The following is an 18324-nucleotide window of genomic DNA, read 5'->3' as shown; positions in this document are numbered from 1 at the left end:
GGTGTTTATTGCTGAATATGGGAGCATCACGGAAATTGAAACATTTATTAAAAAACTAGCAATATATATTCAACCAAAATGCACATCCAATTTACATTCACATTCACATTATACACCAACCCGGGATTGCAGTTTTCAGTTTTTGGTGCTTATTTTCAGGAGTCAAATGTTAAACTTTCAGGATTAGTGATGTAGTGTAACGTTTTACATTTTTTCCCTTGCTTAGGCCCTGGTAGCTGAAGAGGCTCGTTTGAAGCATGTTGAACTTCTGTTGCAAATAGATGAACGTAAACGTGGGTACAACAGCATGTATGAAACAAAAGAGCCCACAGAAGAAGAAATGGAAGCATATAGAATGAAACGCCAGAGGCCTGAAGATCCCATGGCTTCTTTCCTTGGGCAATAATAAATAGTTTTTCAGTCTCAAATTATTTCAATGTCTTGATTTGTTTAACTAAACTTTGAATACATTTTGTATTTTTTGTTAAGGTGAAAATCTCCCAATTAATTTCTTGTTTTAACATGTTCTCCGCTATGAAATAGCAGAGATAATTTTCCACAAAGAATGAATGCAATTTATTGTTGGTGCAATGTTCATATTATCTTACCTACACCATTTCTATTTTTAATGCTTAAATTCCAACTGAGTACAAATTTGTGTTGTATTCCTTCTTGTTGCAAAATAACAGGCTTTTTTCTAATTTATTATGACCCAGCATTTGTATGGAATAAGATTAATGATTGAATCATCTTAAGTTCTTGACAATGCATTGGATCTGCTTTCTTCATTTCAGACCACAGCTGAAAAACGATGTACAAAATTGTTCAGAATTTAAATTGTAAGGTCTGCTCATTAGTTTTTCAGCATCACTGGAACATTGATGTTTGCACGAACAGTTTTTTCCATTGCCAATTAAGTCACTAATAATAATTAACAAGATAAATAGGCAATCCAGAAGGAGAAAGGGTTGCATAATGAAATAATAACTATCAGCCAAAATGGCAATAATTCTTCAGTAGCTGCCTTGCTAAGTAGGTAATTGTACATTTGAAAGGGGGTCTTGTATGTTTCAGTTGCGACAAAATAGTTCCTCTTGTTTCTATGCCTATGCAACCATTACCCCACCCTTCAGTACACTCATTTCATCCGATGTCCAAATATCCCCAGTTAACTAAGAAACTGGTTAACAGTATGATCTTACTAATTGTATTGACTGGATATCTTGACGTAATTAAGTACACAGTGTCCATTGAGATTGTATGTTGCGAGATTGTATATATTTTTTAAACTGCTAACTTGTTTGCTTTTTATTGTTTAGAAAACAAAGATTTAAGATTGCGATTTATCTTATTCCTAACCTATTTCCATTCTTTCTCACTGCAATAAAATTGCCATTGATGTGGATGGGCTCCCCATTCTGCAATAGGCTGGTCAGGCAAGTGTTCAGTGTGCAGAATCTGCTTGTCTCTGGCTGGAGTTCACTGGCAGCACAACCAGCAAACTTGTGCCTTCCATATAGGTAGACAGACTAGTTCCTGATGGGCCGCGGCTGTGGACCAAGAATGTGGCAGGACGCCTTTATTGAGGCGCCGCAGCCTCTATGCCTCCTGGATCACCGCGTAGAAGACCGGGTCAGGGCCTAGCGGGTCGGATTCCGGGTTGGTGGAGCTCGCGGCTGTGGCCCGGGTCGGCACTACGGAGGCGTGAAATAGAGCATCAAGTGGTGAGGCCTCGCGACGATAGGGCGTAGGCGGTGGTGAAGCCTTGCAGCGGCAGCCATGCCTCGTGGGTCGACCAGCGGTCGATGAGAGCGTGGAGGACTCAGTGGGGTGGGGGTGGGGTGCGACGACAAAAGGAGCTGGTGTGCTTTATAACTCAGTGGGAAGGTGACTGGGATTTGTATACATTGTGTATTCAAACATTATTTCACTGCCTAGTCACATGTGACAATAAAGTATTTCTATTTGTACAGGAATGCTGAATATGTTAGCACATAGTCATAGATAGATGAATACAGTATAGAAACAGGCCCTTCAGCCCAGCTCACTCACACTGGCCAGCAATGCCCCAGTTACCCTAGTCTCACTTGCCTGCGCTTGGTCCATAACCCTCCAAACCTGTCCTATCCATGCACCTGTCCAACTTTCTTAAACAATGGGGTAGACCCAGCTTCAACTCCCTCCTCTGGCAGCTTGTTACAAAAGTGACCCCTTGGATTCTTATTAAATTTTTCACCTTCACCTTGAACCTGTGTCCTCTGGTCCTCGGTTCCCCTACACTGGGTAAAATACTCAGTGCATCTACCCGATCTATTCCTCTCATGATTTTGTATCCCTCTATACAATCTCCCCTTATCCTCCTACGCGCCATGGAATAGAGACCCAGCTTATTCAACCTCGCCCTATAGCTTACACACCCTCTAGCCCTGCCAACATTCTCATAAATCTTTTCTGAATCCTTTCAAGCTTGACAATATCCTATAACATGGTGCCCAGAACTGAACACAATATTCTGAATGCGGTCTCACCAACTTATACAAGTGCAACATGACCTCCCAACTTCTATACTCAATACTCTAACTGATGAGGACCAAAGTGCCAAAAGCCTTTTTGACCACCTTATCTACCTGCAACTCGACCTTCAAGGAACCATGCACTTGTACACCTAGATCACTCTGCTCTACAACACTACCCAGAGGCCTGCCATTTACGTTGTAGGTCCTGCCCTTGTTCGACGTCCCAAAATGCAATACCTCACACTTCTCTATTAAATTCCATCAACCATTCCTCTGTCCACCTGGCCAATAGATCCAGATCCTGCTGCAATCGTTCACAACCATCTTCACTATCTGCAAAACCACTAACTTTTGTATCATCAGCAAACTTGCTAATCTTGCCCTATATTTTCTCATCCAAATCATTGATGTAGATGAAAAACAGCAACGGGCCCAACACCGAACCCTGTGGCACACCACTAGTCTCAGGCCTCCATTCTGAGAAGCAACCTTCCACCATCACCCTCTGCTTCCTTCCATGAAGCCAATTTGCGATCCATTGAGCTATCTCCTTGGATCCCATGAGATCTAAGCTTCCAGAGCAGCCTACGATGTGGCACTTTGTCGAACGCCTTACCAATGCTGAGAGTTCTCCCTGTAGAACTGCCAGCATTTCCCAACAAATTCTGGTTTAATGTTCTCATCCCATTCCCGCTCCAACCAACTTATTGGTATAACTTTCTTCAGCCTTTTATTATTACACTGCATGTGGTAATTTCGATCATTGAATATTTTTACACAGCCAGAGTTGGCGTGTTGAAGCCTCGAGACCAACAGCAACACCAGGATATAACGGTGTGTTTAATAATTAGCAAAGCAAGACTTGATTGTCTATCATCCTTGATTTTCTCTATCCCAGTTCACTGATGAATGAGTTCTTGGGGATTTGGCGAATTAGCTTCCCATTTCATTCGAAGAGTAGGAACAGCAAAGATATAAAAAATATTCGTACAGGTGTACATAATAACTGGTGCCCCTCTAATTTCAGCCAAATAAGGGATGTTTCTGGGATAAAGTGACATGATGAATGAGACTTGAGAGCCAAACCGGTCTCCAGTCTGTTGTGGTGCAGTTGCTGGAGCAAGGCTTGTGTTTTTCTCTTAAATCAGAGTTTTCAATTAGACTTCTGTTCTGTGATTTTCTCTATTGAAAATCTGAACAATATTGGTTTTTAGTTAGTTAGATTTAGCTCTTAGGGTTAAGGGAATCAAAGGATATGGGGGAAAAGCCAGAAGGGGGGTAGTGATTTTGGATGATCAGCCATGATCATTGAATGGCGATGCTGGCTCGAAAGGCCGGATGGCCTACTCCTGCACCTAGTTTCTATGTTTCTAGTGCGTTATGGATAACTGAATTATTTCAAATATTTAAACTGAATTACAATAAAACAAACAATTACGAAGGATAGGGATAAAGTCCAACCTGAATTATTGCCCCTTTGCCGGTTAATTGATAATGTGATGGAAACCGTTGCTGACAACGTGCCAAGCCCCACTTTACAATGGGGTTCTCGCTATTCCCTGGGATCATCTAGCTCCTGATTTTATCGCAACTTGGGACCAAATATAGGCACAGAAAAATTGCAGATCCCTCAGAATCACGTATGACAGTCTTCCACTCCTGATTTGTGAGTTCTGTTGTAGCTGATGAGGTAGTGCAGATTCTACCAGAGATGGTGGCTGACAGTGTTTGTGAGATGATTCTCTTCCCCCTCCCCCACCTTTGTCCCGTCTGTTCCACATGCATGATCTCAGTTCTCAATACATTTTGAATGTTCCTCCTCTACCTTGTGTAAAGGTGAGCCAGAAATTCCTAGGACTCAGTGGGAATATTGTATTGCTTTGTGGGTTCTTTAAAAACATCCTTGAATCCTTTCATCTATCTACCTGGCGATTGATCTTTTCATGTAACAGAACTCAGCGCAGTGTTTCCAAAGTCTCGTGTTGGGCAAGCAAACAATGCGGCCGACAAAATGTAGCCAACTGATTGTAACTAGCCCTAATTACTGGCGATGTTGGCCTGTGAAGACACTGGTGCTTAATTTATCCTTCCAGTGAACAGGGAGAGCTTTGCAGAGACTGGTGTTTTTCTAATTCCTCGAGGTACCCAATGTAGGTAAGGTAAGATTGATGACATGTACATCAAGGCAGCATTTGACCCAAGTGTGGCGGTTACTTCCAAATCAAATTGGAATTATTGGAAACCAACGGAAAACCAAGCTGGATTTAAATGTTGCATTAAGGACAATGGTGAGGACTTCAATTAAACCTGCCTTAGTTTATCACCACAATAATTCCTCAGAGCAGCAGCCTAGGCCCAAACAATTGTGACTTGTTCATTTTTATTTGCTGTTGGAAAATTATAACAAAGATGTACTGCTGAGGTTTGTAAGGCATTGATCAGACCACATTTTGAATATTGTGAGCAGTTTTGGGCCTCATATCTGAGGAAGGATGTACTGGCATTGGAGAGGGTCCAGAGGAGGTATACGAGAATCACCCCAGGGATGATTGGGGTAACATGAATGTTTGAAGGCATTGGGCCTGTATTTGTTGGAGTCTCGAAGGATGAGGGGGAACCTCAAAAGCCTGGATAGAGTGGATGTGGAGGGGATGTTTGCCACTAGTGGGAGAGTTTGGGACCAGAGACACTAGCCTCAGAATAAAACGACATACCTTTAGAAAGGAGATGAGGAATTTCTTTAGTCAGAGGGTCGTGAATCTGTGGAATTCATTGCCACAGAAGGCTGTAGAGGCCAAGTCAAATTATAATTTTAAGGGGGAGATTGATCGATTCATGATTAGTACGTGTGTCAGGGATGGGAAGAAGTAGGTATGTTACAAAACCTACCTGAATCGTCATTGAGAATCTGCCCCACCCCGTGTGCGCGATTTTGGCGCTGTTTAGAGGGGACGGGTTTAAAACGCGATTTTTACTAGGCTGTTGCAATCGAAAATGTTCAGCCTAGTAAATCATTAACGAAAAATCGCTGAAAGACCCCGTCGCAAAAGGTATTATTAGTTTTTATGGCCTTGTATAATAGTTATAGTAGTTTAAAAATCACTCTCTCAACCCTCAACCTCTCGCAGCCCCAGGGTTTTATAAAGCAAACAATTAAAGGTATGTACCTTATTTTTACATTAAAAGGGGCTTCTTAAGAACCCTGTCTATAAAGTTTTCTATAGCGAGTAGCTCATTTTAGGCTTTTTATATCCCGCAGTATTTTTCTGGGCATTTGAGGGCACAAATCCAGCGCAATGTGAACGTTCTAAACCAGCGCGTTCACAGGAACCCACTAGAAAGCTGATTTAAATGGACTTTAATTTACAGCAATTGAACACTAAATTCCTACCATTTGGCCTATAAATTGATGTAAATGAGATTTAAAAATCATGTTTTATTGTGAATTATTTGTGAATATTATTTGGACACTTAAGCTATTTAAAAATGTTAATCATTTATTAAGAAATGGATAGATGTTTAGATCTAGTAATTGAAGTTTGAAATTAGCTACAATTGGGTAACTAACTAATTATATGCTTTAATTTCAGGTCATCCAAGTAAGATTATTTTATATTTGTTTCAGACTGGTTCAATCTATGATAACTGAAAATTTCATTCAGTTCTCTTAATTTTTAAGAAGGTTATGGGCTTTTGACTGTCCATGATCACAGCTTTTTTGTTATGTCCATAGAAAATCAATAGGGAACAAGATGCTAATTTCCGAGTATGAAAATAGCCATAACTTTTTTATTACTTGAGATATGAAAGTGAATTAGGTGTCAAATTAAACTTATTTTTATGCTTTATCTGATGGGATAAATTGCAGACTTGATTTTTTAAATCTCAAAATGTTGTAACATTGCTAGGAGAAGAAATTCTTATAGAATTTTTCGAGGATGTAACTAGTAGCGTGGATAGGGGAGAACCAGTGGATGTGGTGTATCTGGACTTCCAGAAGGCTTTCGACAAGGTCCCACATAAGAGATTAGTATACAAACTTAAAGCACATGGCATTGGGGGTTCAGTATTGATGTGGATAGAGAACTGGCTGGCAAACAGGAAGCAAAGAGTAGGAGTAAACGGGTCCTTTTCACAATGGCAGGCAGTGACTAGTGGGGTACCGCAAGGCTCAGTACTGGGACCCCAGCTATTTACAATATATATTAATGATCTGGATGAGGGAATTGAAGGCAATATCTCCAAGTTTGCGGATGACACTAAGCTGGGGGGCAGTGTTGGGTGTGAGGAGGATGCTAGGAGACTGCAAGGTGACTTGGATAGGCTGGGTGAGTGGGCAAATGTTTGGCAGATGCAGTATAATGTGGATAAATGTGAGGTTATCCATTTTGGTGGCAAAAACGGGAAAGCAGATTATTATCTAAATGGTGGCCGATTGGGAAAGGGGGAGATGCAGCGAGACCTGGGTGTCATGGTACACCAGTCATTGAAGGTAGGCATGCAGGTGCAGCAGGCAGTAAAGAAAGCGAATGGTGTGTTGGCTTTCATAGCAAGAGGATTTGACCATAGGAGCAGGGAGGTTCTACTGCAGTTGTACAGGGTCTTGGTGAGACCACACCTGGAGTATTGCGTGCAGTTTTGGTCTCCAAATCTGAGGAAGGACATTATTGCCATAGAGGGAGTGCAGAGAAGGTGCACCAGCCTGATTCCTGGGATGTCAGGACTGTCTTATGAAGAAAGACTGGATAGACTTGGTTTATACTCTCTAGAATTTAGGAGATTGAGAGGGGATCTTATAGAAACTTACAAAATTCTTAAGGGGTTGGACAGGCTAGATGCAGGAAGATTGTTCCCGATGTTGGGGAAGTCCAGGACAAGGGGTCACAGCTTAAGGATAAGGGGGAAATCCTTTAAAACCGAGATGAGGAGAAACTTTTTTCACACAGAGAGTGGTGAATCTCTGGAACTCTCTGCCACAGAGGGTAGTTGAGGCCAGTTCATTGGCTATATTTAAGAGGGAGTTAGATGTGGCCCTTGTGGCCAAGGGGATCAGAGGGTATGGAGAGAAGGCAGGTACGGGATACTGAGTTGGATGATCAGCCATGATCATATTAATGGCGGTGCAGGCTCGAAGGGCCGAATGGCCTACTCCTGCACCTAATTTCTATGTTTCTAAGGCAGGAGAATGGGGAAAGATAGATGGGAATGACAAAGTAGACGATGGGGTGAATGGCCTAATTCTGCTCCTACAACTTATGGACTTTGAATGCCTACTTTAAAAATAAAATAACTTTAAACAACTGTATAATTATATTTTGGATAATCTGTAAGCAAATTTTGGTGAGATTAATCAAAAAATTAAAGATTTTGATTTATTTAATTCTTATAGTTTCAACCATCTGATCAATCAAGTAACTCACGAACAATTCCAGTTCAAATGAATGAGAATCGTGAATTTTGTACAGGTTGGACACAATTGTATGCTCTCTGCAGCTTGCGTATGACCTATTTATGTAGAGCTTGATGTCCTTTTTGTGAATCCCAGCCAGAGGCGGTCAGGACCAACACTGGTGTAGTTTTATAAATTGTCAATCACACTAAAACTGCAGGAAAATCTTTTAAAACAATATCATTATTAACCTTGTGCTAACTTTGTTATTATCAGTTTTAATATTAGGGATGGCAAATTTAAATTTAAAATGCTTCTCCCGACCACCTTTGAGGTGATGCAGCTGTTGGAGCTGCTTCCTCGCAGTGCCAGAGACTTGGGTTTGATCCTGAATGGGCATTGTCTGTTTAAGAAGAAACTGCAGATGCTGAAGGTAGACAAAAATGCTGGAGAAACTCAGCGGGTGAGGCTATGGAGCAAAGGAAATAGGCGACGTTTCAGGTCGAGACCCTTCTTCAGACTGATGTGGGGGTAGGGGGGAGCAGGAAGAATAAAGGAAGAGGCGGAGACAGTGGGCTGTGAGCTGGGAAGGGGAGGGGAAAGAAGGAGAAAGCAGGGACTACCTAAAATTGGAGAAGCCAATGTCCATACCTCTGGGGTGTAAACTACCCAAACAAAATATGAGGTGCTACTCATCCAATTTACAGTTGGCCTCACTCTGGCCATGGAGGAGGCCCAGGACAGAAAGGTCTGATTCATAATGGGAGGGGGAGTTGATGTGCTGAGCTACCGGGAGATCAGGCTGGTTATTGCGAACTGAGCGGAGGTGTTAGCGATCGCCAAGCCTACGCTTGGTCTCACTGATGTAGAGCAGCTGACACCTAGAGCAGCGGATGCAATAGATGAGGTTGGAGGAGGTGCAGGTGAACCTCTGCTGCACCTGGAAAAACTGCTTGGGTCCTTGGATGGAGTCAAGGGGGGAGGTAAAGTGACAAGTGACTCACGTCGCAGCAGCCTCTGCAGTCTGTCGTTTTTTTTTTTTGTCTCGTTTGTATGTAGTTTTTATTATTTTTTTAAACTGGGTATGTGTGTGGGGGGCGGGGGGTGGGGAAACTTTTTTAAATCTTTCCCCTGCACGGAGAACCCGACCTTTTCTCTGTCGGGTCTCCGTTGTCATTGTGGCCGAGCACCGTGGAGCGGCCTCCAACCGGACGACCTGGGACTCCAGTCGCGGAGCTGCGGACTTACCCACCATCGTGGAGCTGGCCGAGTTCGGAGTGGGAGGAGCGGTGGTGGCGCACTGCTGCGGCCCGACCCAGGAGATTCGGAGGCTCCAACCGCAGGTCTGGTAGACAGTAACACCGGGAGCCCGCGGGTCCCTGCTGGGAGACCGCTTTACGGGGCTTCCGCAATGGCGACTTCTCCCGCCCGAGTTGAGGGGTTGAGGATGACCTGGAGCGGGGGCTTACATCATCGCCCGGCGCGGCTTTATAATTGCCGCGGGACATTTACCATCGCCCGCCGAGGGCTTTGACTCTGATATCGGGAGGAGAACGGGGAGTGCAGGGGAGAGATAAGACTTTGCCTTCCATCACAGTGAGGAGGAGACTCACTGTGATGGATGTTCGTGTAAATTATGTTGTGTCTTGGTTCTTCTTGTTTGTATGACTGCAGAAACCAAATTTCGTTTGAACGTCTGGGTTCAAATGACAACAAATAAATTGTATTGTATTGTATTAAGTGTAGCTCCCTCCATAACTCCCTGGTCAATTTGTCCCTTCTCACCCAAACCACCCCCTCTCCTGGCACTTTCCCTTGCAACCGCAGGAAATGTTACACTTGTCGCTTTACCTCCCCCCTTGACTCATCCAAGGACCCAAGCAGTCTTTCCAGGTGCGGCAGAGGTTCACCTGCACCTCCTCCAACCTCATCTATTGCATCCGCTACTCTCGGTGTCAGCTGTTCTACATCGGTGAGACCAAGCGTAGGCTTGGCGATCGCTTCGCCCAACACCTCCCCTCGGTTCGCAATAACCAACTTGATCTCCCGGTGACTCAGCACTTCAACTCCCACTCCCATTCCGAATCTAACCTTTCTGTCCTGGGCCTCCTCCATTGCCAGAGTGAGGCCCAGTGTAAATTGGAGGAGCAGCACCTCATATTTCGCTTGGGTAGTTTACACACCAGCGGTATGAACATTGACTTCTCCAATTTTAGGTAGTCCCTGCTTTCTCCTTCTTTCCCCTCCTCTTCCCAGCTCTCTCACAGCCCACTGTCCCGCCTCTTTCTTTCTTCTTCCCACCCCCAGCCCCACCCCCACCCCCACATCAGTCTGAAGAAGGGTCTCAACCCAAAACGTCGCCTATTTCCTTCGCTCCATAGATGCTGCCTCACCGCTGAGTTTCTCCAGCATTTTTGTGTACCTACTGATAATCAGCAATGATCATTTCAAATAAGTGAGAATCTAGCATTGGCCCCAGGTATTTCAATTGTATTACCATCACTGAATCAATAAACAATGTTCTAGGAAACCAACATTGGCAACAAAGCTGATCACTCCAAAGCTTTCCCAATGGGTATGGCAGGAGTATGATTGAAAGGCTGCCTACATTAGTGCAATTCCAACAACATTCTGACACTGATCAGAACAAAGCATTCCACTGGATTTGTACTAGACTCATAACTATGGTTGCCATCTGTAAAATATGTACTACAGCAACTAGCCAAGTCTTCATTATCGACGTCACGCAAACCTGTGATCTTTAATGCCAAGAACCTGTGTGCGAATGATACCATTTTCCAGCTAATGGTTGCCCTCCCAAGTCACACACCACCTTGATGTGGAATTGCATCACTGTTCCTTCATCATTGCTGGGGTGAAATCATCAGAACTCGTACATAACAGTATTGGTAGGGTGCCTTTATCAGAAGGACTCCAGTGGTTACAAAAGCTGCTTGCCAAAACCACTTCAAAGATAAAGTGGGATTCATAGTAAATGGTGATTATGCCACAGATGCCATGTGAAACTAAATCAATTTGAGAGCTGTTCCAAAAGAGCATGTTTTCACAGTCACACATGGCCCGATTTTTTTTTTAAAGACTACTGGAAACTATTCTGTAAATTTATATTGAGTAAAGGGATTACAATCACATTAACCATTTAGTCATGCCTCTTATTTTATAAGTGTTTCTGAGTTGTATTATACAAGAGTTGAGTTCTGAAATTGTGGTGAAAGAGTGCTGGATGTTGTCCAGAAAAGAGCATGTTGCAAAGGATTGTAATTCAATACGAGTTTATTACTTGCCACAATTACCCTCAAGTGTATTCAAAAGGGCCCAGACTCTGATGTATGCCAATTAATATTCTAACAGCAGTCACTCAGCTTTTTTCATTTAACTTTTTTTCTGCCTAGGAAAGGATTATTTGATATTGAAAAAAACATTATTCCAGATGTAATTTTATATTCATATGGCAATAATCAAATTAAAATGCATTTCTCGTTGTGCACTCAAACTTTCTGAATGGAAACAATCCTCTGTTTGTTAACCAAAGAGTGACTAGGTAATTAGCATATGGCAAAATAGCAGCTTTCCACTTAATGACTGAAGTATTTTCTCTTAATGATGCTATTATTCAAGGAACTAACATTTTATTGCAAGACTCCCTCAAAAAAAATGGATATCGTTTCTGAAAGAAACAGAACATTAAATGATATTCCCAGAACAATTCGTCATTGCCCATTTTAGCGTCACTTTTCAATAAAAGTATTTAAATATGTTCAGTTCTAATGCAAATCTCTCCCACTTGTACGAGTAAGAGGTCAAATGTTTCTAGTTTACACTGTAGTTTATAGTGGAACATGAAAATCATCTTAAAAACAATTTAAATCATCTTAAAATCATCAGAAATTATTTCAATGTACATCTTTTGGGTTTTCCACTCAATGTCTTCCACTCCCTCTAGCTGCAGCTTTACAGGCATGTTAAATGCATCAACACAACTAATAATTTGAAGAAGGGTCTCGACTGTCTCGCTGATTTACTCCAGCATTTTGGGTCTACCATCGATTTAAACCAGTATCTGCAGCTCTTTCCTACACAACTAATAAATGATCAGTTGTACTAGGTAAACCAAACCATAATAGTGCAAGCCACAACCTTAGTTGTACAAAGTCCATAGTGGTTTGAGGCTGAGGTAAGGTTGTGGCTAGGTTTGTACAGGGAGGTTCAAGGCCATGATGTTTGATGGGAAGCAGCAATTCATGATTATTGTTGTAACGGTTCTCAGACTCCTGGAGCTGCTTTCAAATAGTAGCAGCGAGAGGAGCATCTGGCCAGGGCGGTGCAGGTCTTTGATGATATTAGCTATCTTCTTGAGGCAGTGCTTCCTTTAGATACTGTGGTACCTGTGATGGATTGGGCAATGTACACCACTTTCTGCTACTTCCTTCATTCTTGAGCATTCAAATTACCAAACCAGACAGTGATGAGCTAAACAGAATGCTCTCGATCATACATCTATAGAAACCTGATAGGAGATTCAGTATGTCACTGAATACTCTAACAATTCTGAGGAAGTAGAGGCATTGATGAGTTTTCTTTGTAAATGCTGGGCCCAGAACAGATCATCAGAGATGGACATGCCCAGAAACTTGTTGACTCTCTCCACCCGCCATCCTGTGATGAAGACAATTTCATGGATCCCCGGATTCCCCTTCCTTAAATCAACAATCCACTCCTTGTTCTTTCTAATGTTGAGAGAAAGATGGTTGTTCTGGCACCATTCAACCAGATAATCAATCTTCCTCCAGTACTCTGACTTGTCATATCCCGTTAGTCATCCAACAATGGTGGTATTATCAGCAAAATTAAAGATGGCATTGGATATATGTCAGGCTATACTGTAATGGGACAAGAGAGAGTAGAGCAGGGGACTGAGTAAGTAGTCTTGAGCTCCCCGTTTGCTGATGATCAGCGAGGAATTCGTACTGATTGAGGTCGATGAGGAAGTTGAGGATCCAGTTGCATAAGAACTAGCAGAGACCCAGTTCCCTGAGTTTGGCAATGAGTTGCAAATTATGTGAAAGTTGGTGGTGTGGGGATTAAGGAAGGTTGGCTAAGGCTAAAACAGGATATAGTTGTTAGGCAGTGCAGGGCAGTTGAAATGTAATCCTGACAAGTGTGAGGCGATGCATTTTGAGAAATCAAATAGTGGCTGGTTATAAATAGTAAGTGGCAGAGCACTACAAAATGTTAATGAAGAGGGGGACTAAGGGATCCAAGTCCCTAGTTCCCTAAAGAGGCAACACAGATCAATAGGGTTGTGACGAAGGCATACTGTATGCTTGACTTCATAAATGAGAAATAGAATATAAGAGTTGGGATGTGATGTTGCACTAGTTAGGCCACACTTGGCATATCGTGAGCAGTTCTAGTTACCATGCTATAGGAGAGATGTGATGGTGCTGGCAAGAGTGCAGGGGAAATTCACCAAGATGTTGCCTGGATTGGAGTACTTTAGTTATGAGTAGAGATTGGATAAGCTGGGCTTGTTTTCCCTGGAGCAAAGAAAGCTGAGTTGGAATCTGATGAAAATATACAAGATTTTGGGAGGCATAGATAAGGTAGATAGTCAAAATTTTGTTCTTATGGCACATGTATCAAGAAGTGAAAAGCTTGTGTTTAAGGTGAGAGGAAGGTGTTTTCAAAGGAAATCCGAGAGGTAAGTTTCTTTATATGAATGGTTGATATCTAGATGCCAAAGGAGGTGAAAACAGATATGATTACTGGGTTAGAGCCATTTAGATAGACACTTAGACAAGGCATAATAAGATTCATTCCTAACGTGAGCAAATGCGAACTTAAATGTCGGCATGGAAATGGTGGGCTAAACAGTTCCACTTCTGTGCCAAATGACACAGACACTATTCATCCCTCAAACCCCTAGAATCGAGTAGCTAGCTCGTCCATTCGGACAGCAGTAGTGACTTGTCGATTAGACGGGATAAAGCAACCGGGTTTATTCTCTGAAAGGCACCAGGGAACTGGATGGATTTTTACAAGAGGCCACTAGTTTCAGAGGCACTATTAATGACATTAGACTATTCATTTTAAAAATATTAAAATAACTGGATGTGTGAGATGGGTTACGTGGCACATTCATGGTCTATTTCTCCATAATGAACCATATTTAGTAATTACAGTAAAAACTCTGTTAGTGCAATACGCTTGGGACTTTGGTGGTGCCAGACCAGGAGATTGTCTGGAGTTTTGGAAATTATTCTGTTAATAATCCAACACGTTTTTTTTAAGATGTTTTTTTTTAGAAGTTTGATCAATAGACAGTAAATTGCAAGGAAGCCTGGGTAGAGCGCCCATACTTGGTTTAAGGGGAGTAGGGGAGTCCGGGCTTCAGGTGAGTGGAAGGGAGCATGACAACTAGGGCCACAGGTGAACGCAAGGCAGCAAGAGATCCAGGGCCCCAGTGAGTGGAAAGGGTGCAGGAACTGGAACCTAGTGAGAGGAAGGGAATCAGCACAGATGCCAATCCAGGATTTCCAAATTGTCGAACAGCTAATTATTGTAGATTTACTGAAATTGAATTCATAAGGTAACTGATAAATCCTTTATTGTACCATAAAGTCCCAAAAGACCTTTGTTACCCAGTGAATATTTAAATTTTAGAGATGTGTACAACTCGAAAATTCTACATTTATATTCAGAAACTAAGAAACATAAATGTGGATCATTTTCAATAATGTTTTTTTTCAAAAATATGAAATTGACAAATAGATTCATTGAAATAAATTGTGAATGTAAAGAAATTCAAGAAGACATGTGGTCCAGCGATTCTCCATCTGTAACAAATCCAAATACATTCAATTTAAGGAGACCATAGAGTCACTTCCTCCACTATAACACTGAACACCGGAGTGCCACAGGGCTGTGTGCTCAGCCCTCTCTTCTACTCCCTCTTCACCCACGACTGCATCCCAAAAGACCAACGCCATTTTAAGTTTGCCCAGTGAATATTTCAACAACGATTTTCCAGAGACAGCCTGTGTGCCAACAATAACCTCGTCCTCAATTCCACAAGGAGATTATTGTTGACTTCAGGCAGACCAGAGGAGGCAGTCAACCCCCATATAAAACGGGACTGTGGAGCGCGTCTCCAGCTATTTCCTCGGAGTAATATCTTTTGTCCTGGTCCCTCAAAAAAGCTGATCAAAAAGGCAAGCAGCGCCTTTACTTCCTGACAAAAGCCACCTGTACCCGATCCTGACCAAACTTTGCTGTACCATAGAGAGTATCCTTGCTTCACGGTATGGTAAAGCTGCACTGCACTTCAAGAAAGGCACTACAACGGGTGGTGAAAACCAGCACATCATCGGTCTCCCTGCCATGGATGCCCTAACCGAAAACGGTGTCTGAGACGGGCTGGGAAGATCATCAAAGACCCCTCACACCCCAACCATGGACTGTTTGCCCTCTTCCCATCAGGGAGGCGTTACAGGATCCTCATGTCACGTACTAGTAGGATGAGGAACAGCTTCTACAACAATACAATCACATTGCTGAACTCGGAGTCCCGCCAATAGATTTCTCCGGTCCCTCCGTCCCCATTGTTTAATTATTCTGTATTTTTTGATTATTCTGTATCTTCTCTCTTTCTATTTTGTTTATTTCTTTATGCACAACTACTACGGACTGACGCAAAACTGCATTTTGTTGTACTCATATTTGTATTTGTTCGATGACATTAAAGTTGAATTGAATTGAATTGAATGTTGCCAGTTGGGGGAAAGCTGCAGGAGCATTGAGTGTGCAATTTTACCCTAGATTGTGGAAGATTAACAGATTAACTCTCATTCATTTCACAGTAGCAAAGCCCAAATCTTTCTCTGGGTGTGCACTAACCAGTTATAGTGCAGGTACACCAATCATTAATCCCATTTCCCTCTTCATTCCCCAGAGTCCTGCAAATTATTCTCCTGAAAATGCCTATCCAGGTGATCTTTGAAGGCACTGTTTCCACCACCCTTAGAGGCAGTGAATTCCAAATTCTAACTATTCATTGTCACGCAGCACAGGCTCAGCCCCATCACATCAATGCTGCCGGCAAGTACCGATCTATACAGATCCCATTTCAAGTCTTGGCTGATGAAAACCATCTACCTGTGCTGCCCGCTCTAGGAATCTATGGCTTGTATACTACTGGAATCTCTGAGCAAAAAAATGTTATTCCCTATCAGAGGTAACAGTATTCATTTGCCATATAGAAACATAGAAACCTAGAAAATAGGTGCAGGAGTAGGCCATTCGGCCCTTCGAGCCTGCACCGCCATTCAATATGATCATGGCTGATCATCCAACTCAGTATCCTGTACCTGCCTTCTCTCCATACCCCCTGCTCCATTTAGCCACAAGGGCCACATCTAACTCCCTCTTAAATACAGCCAATTAACTGGCCTCAACTAATTTCTGTGGCAGAGAATTCCAGAGATTCACCACTCTCTGTGTGAAAAAAAAAATTATCATCTCGGTCCTAAAATACTTCCCCCTTATCCTTAAACTGTGACCCCTTGTTCTGGACGTCCCCAACATCGGGAACAACCTTCTTGCATCTAGCCTGTCCAACCCCTTAAGAATTTGTAAGTTTCTATAAGATCCCCCCTCAATCTTCTAAATTCTAGCGAGTACAAGCCGAGTCTATCCAATCTTTCTTCATATGAAAGTCCTGCCATCCCAGGAATCAGTCTGGTGAACCTTCTCTGTATTCTCTCTATGGCAAGAATGTCTTTCCTCAGATTAGGAGACCAAAACTGCATGCAATACTCCAGGTGTGGTCTCATCAAGGCCCTGTACAACTGCAGTAGAACCTCCCTGCTCCAATACTCAAATCCTTTTGCTATGAATGCTAACATACCATTCGCTTTCTTCACTGCCTGCTGCACCTGCATGCCTACTTTCAATGACTGGTGTACCATGACACCCAGGTCTCGTTGCATCTCACCTTTTCCTAATCGGCCACCATACAAGACACAATCCTATTCTGCTCCAAATAAAAATGATACAGAGAATTAACAGTATACTTGGTTTAAACTATTAATATTTAGAGATTAACTTTCCCTGCTGGCTGTGTTTCCTGGCAAAAGGATCACACTTAAGAACATCAAACTCCATCTGGTTGGTGTATGCTGCCAACTAATTTTTCCACTAACTGAACTTCATTTTAGTTCCAATTCAGATTTGCCTGTCATTAGCAAGGATGAACCCATTTGAATGATTACAATTTTATTTCCATGTTTGCTACTAAATGGATTCATCCTGTACAGAAACATTAAAATGCTGCTTTCTTTTGAAATGACTAACAAAGTGCTTGTTTTTTCACCGACCTTTTTCATAATTACTTTTATTGTAGGAGTCTCCTGTGTCCTGCAGTTATGCTCTCGCTACCATCCCTCCCACACGGAAGAATAACGTTTCTCTGGTCCTCGCCTTTCACCTCACCAGGATTCGCATACAACGTATCATTCTCCCGCATTTCCACCACCTTCAGCATGTCCACCATCAGCCACACATTCTTGTCCCCACCCCTTTCCACATTCTGAAGAGACCATTCCCTCTGCAACTCCTTAGTTTAGTCAACCATTCCCGCCCAAACCACCCCCTCCACTGGTACTTTTCCCTGCAACCAAAGATGTAACACTTGTCCCCGCTCCTCCTCTCATTTTCATCCAGGGAAAACAGCCCTTCCGGATGATTCAGAGGTTTATATGCACCTCTCCAACCCTCATCTTCCGTATTCAGTGCTCCTCATGTGGCCTCCTTTACATTGGCGTGACCAAGTGTAGACTAAGTGATTTTTTTCAACGAACACTTCGTCAAGGCCTGTTGGATATCTTGGTTGTTAACCATTTTATCTCCCCTTCCCTTACTGAACTTTTTGCCCTTGGCCTTCTTCTTTGCAAGAGTGAAGCTACAGGTAAATGGAAGGAACAGCATCTCATACTCCACTTGGTTAGCTGACAACCTAATGATATGAACATTGAATTCCCCAATTTCAAGCAATACCCACCGACTCTCCCCACTCTTACCCAGCACGCATATATTTCTCCCATCATCTCCCGCCCCCACAGTCATCCTGCTCCTTTCCTGTCCTGCCTCACTTATCTCCCATTCCCAAGTACCCCATTTCCCTTTTATTCTCCATCTGTCCCCTTCTCTTGTCTCCTTATGCCCATATCCCTCCCTCCGGTTTTACAATTCACTCCTCTTCTATCCTTATCTGACATGCTTGTGTTTCCTTTTTACCTCTACACTTTATCGTTTACTCCACCCATCTGCCCATTAACTTCCTCCCCACCTGTATCAAACCACCAATTCCCCCCCCCCCCCCCACTCCCTCTTTAATTACTG

At 42.7% G+C, this 18324-nt stretch overlaps 1 protein-coding gene across 2 annotated transcripts in view; it reads left to right on the top strand.

The window, feature by feature from the left end:
• The window catches only part of slu7 (SLU7 homolog, splicing factor), a 50514-nt gene extending 49072 nt beyond the window's left edge, over positions 1–1442 (top strand). For both annotated transcript variants that reach the window (XM_055642955.1, XM_055642954.1), the window contains exon 16: positions 227–1442. In XM_055642955.1, coding sequence (XP_055498930.1) covers positions 227–406 — 180 coding nt within the window. In that variant the 3' untranslated portion in view covers positions 407–1442. The remainder of the gene's footprint in view (positions 1–226) is intronic.
• The last annotated feature ends 16882 nt before the right edge of the window (positions 1443–18324 follow it).

Source organism: Leucoraja erinacea, chromosome 11, assembly GCF_028641065.1.
Source record: "Leucoraja erinacea ecotype New England chromosome 11, Leri_hhj_1, whole genome shotgun sequence".
Taxonomy (NCBI): Eukaryota; Metazoa; Chordata; class Chondrichthyes; order Rajiformes; family Rajidae; genus Leucoraja; species Leucoraja erinaceus.
Note: the sequence above shows the minus strand (reverse complement) of the source record. Positions and strands in the feature narration are given on the sequence as shown.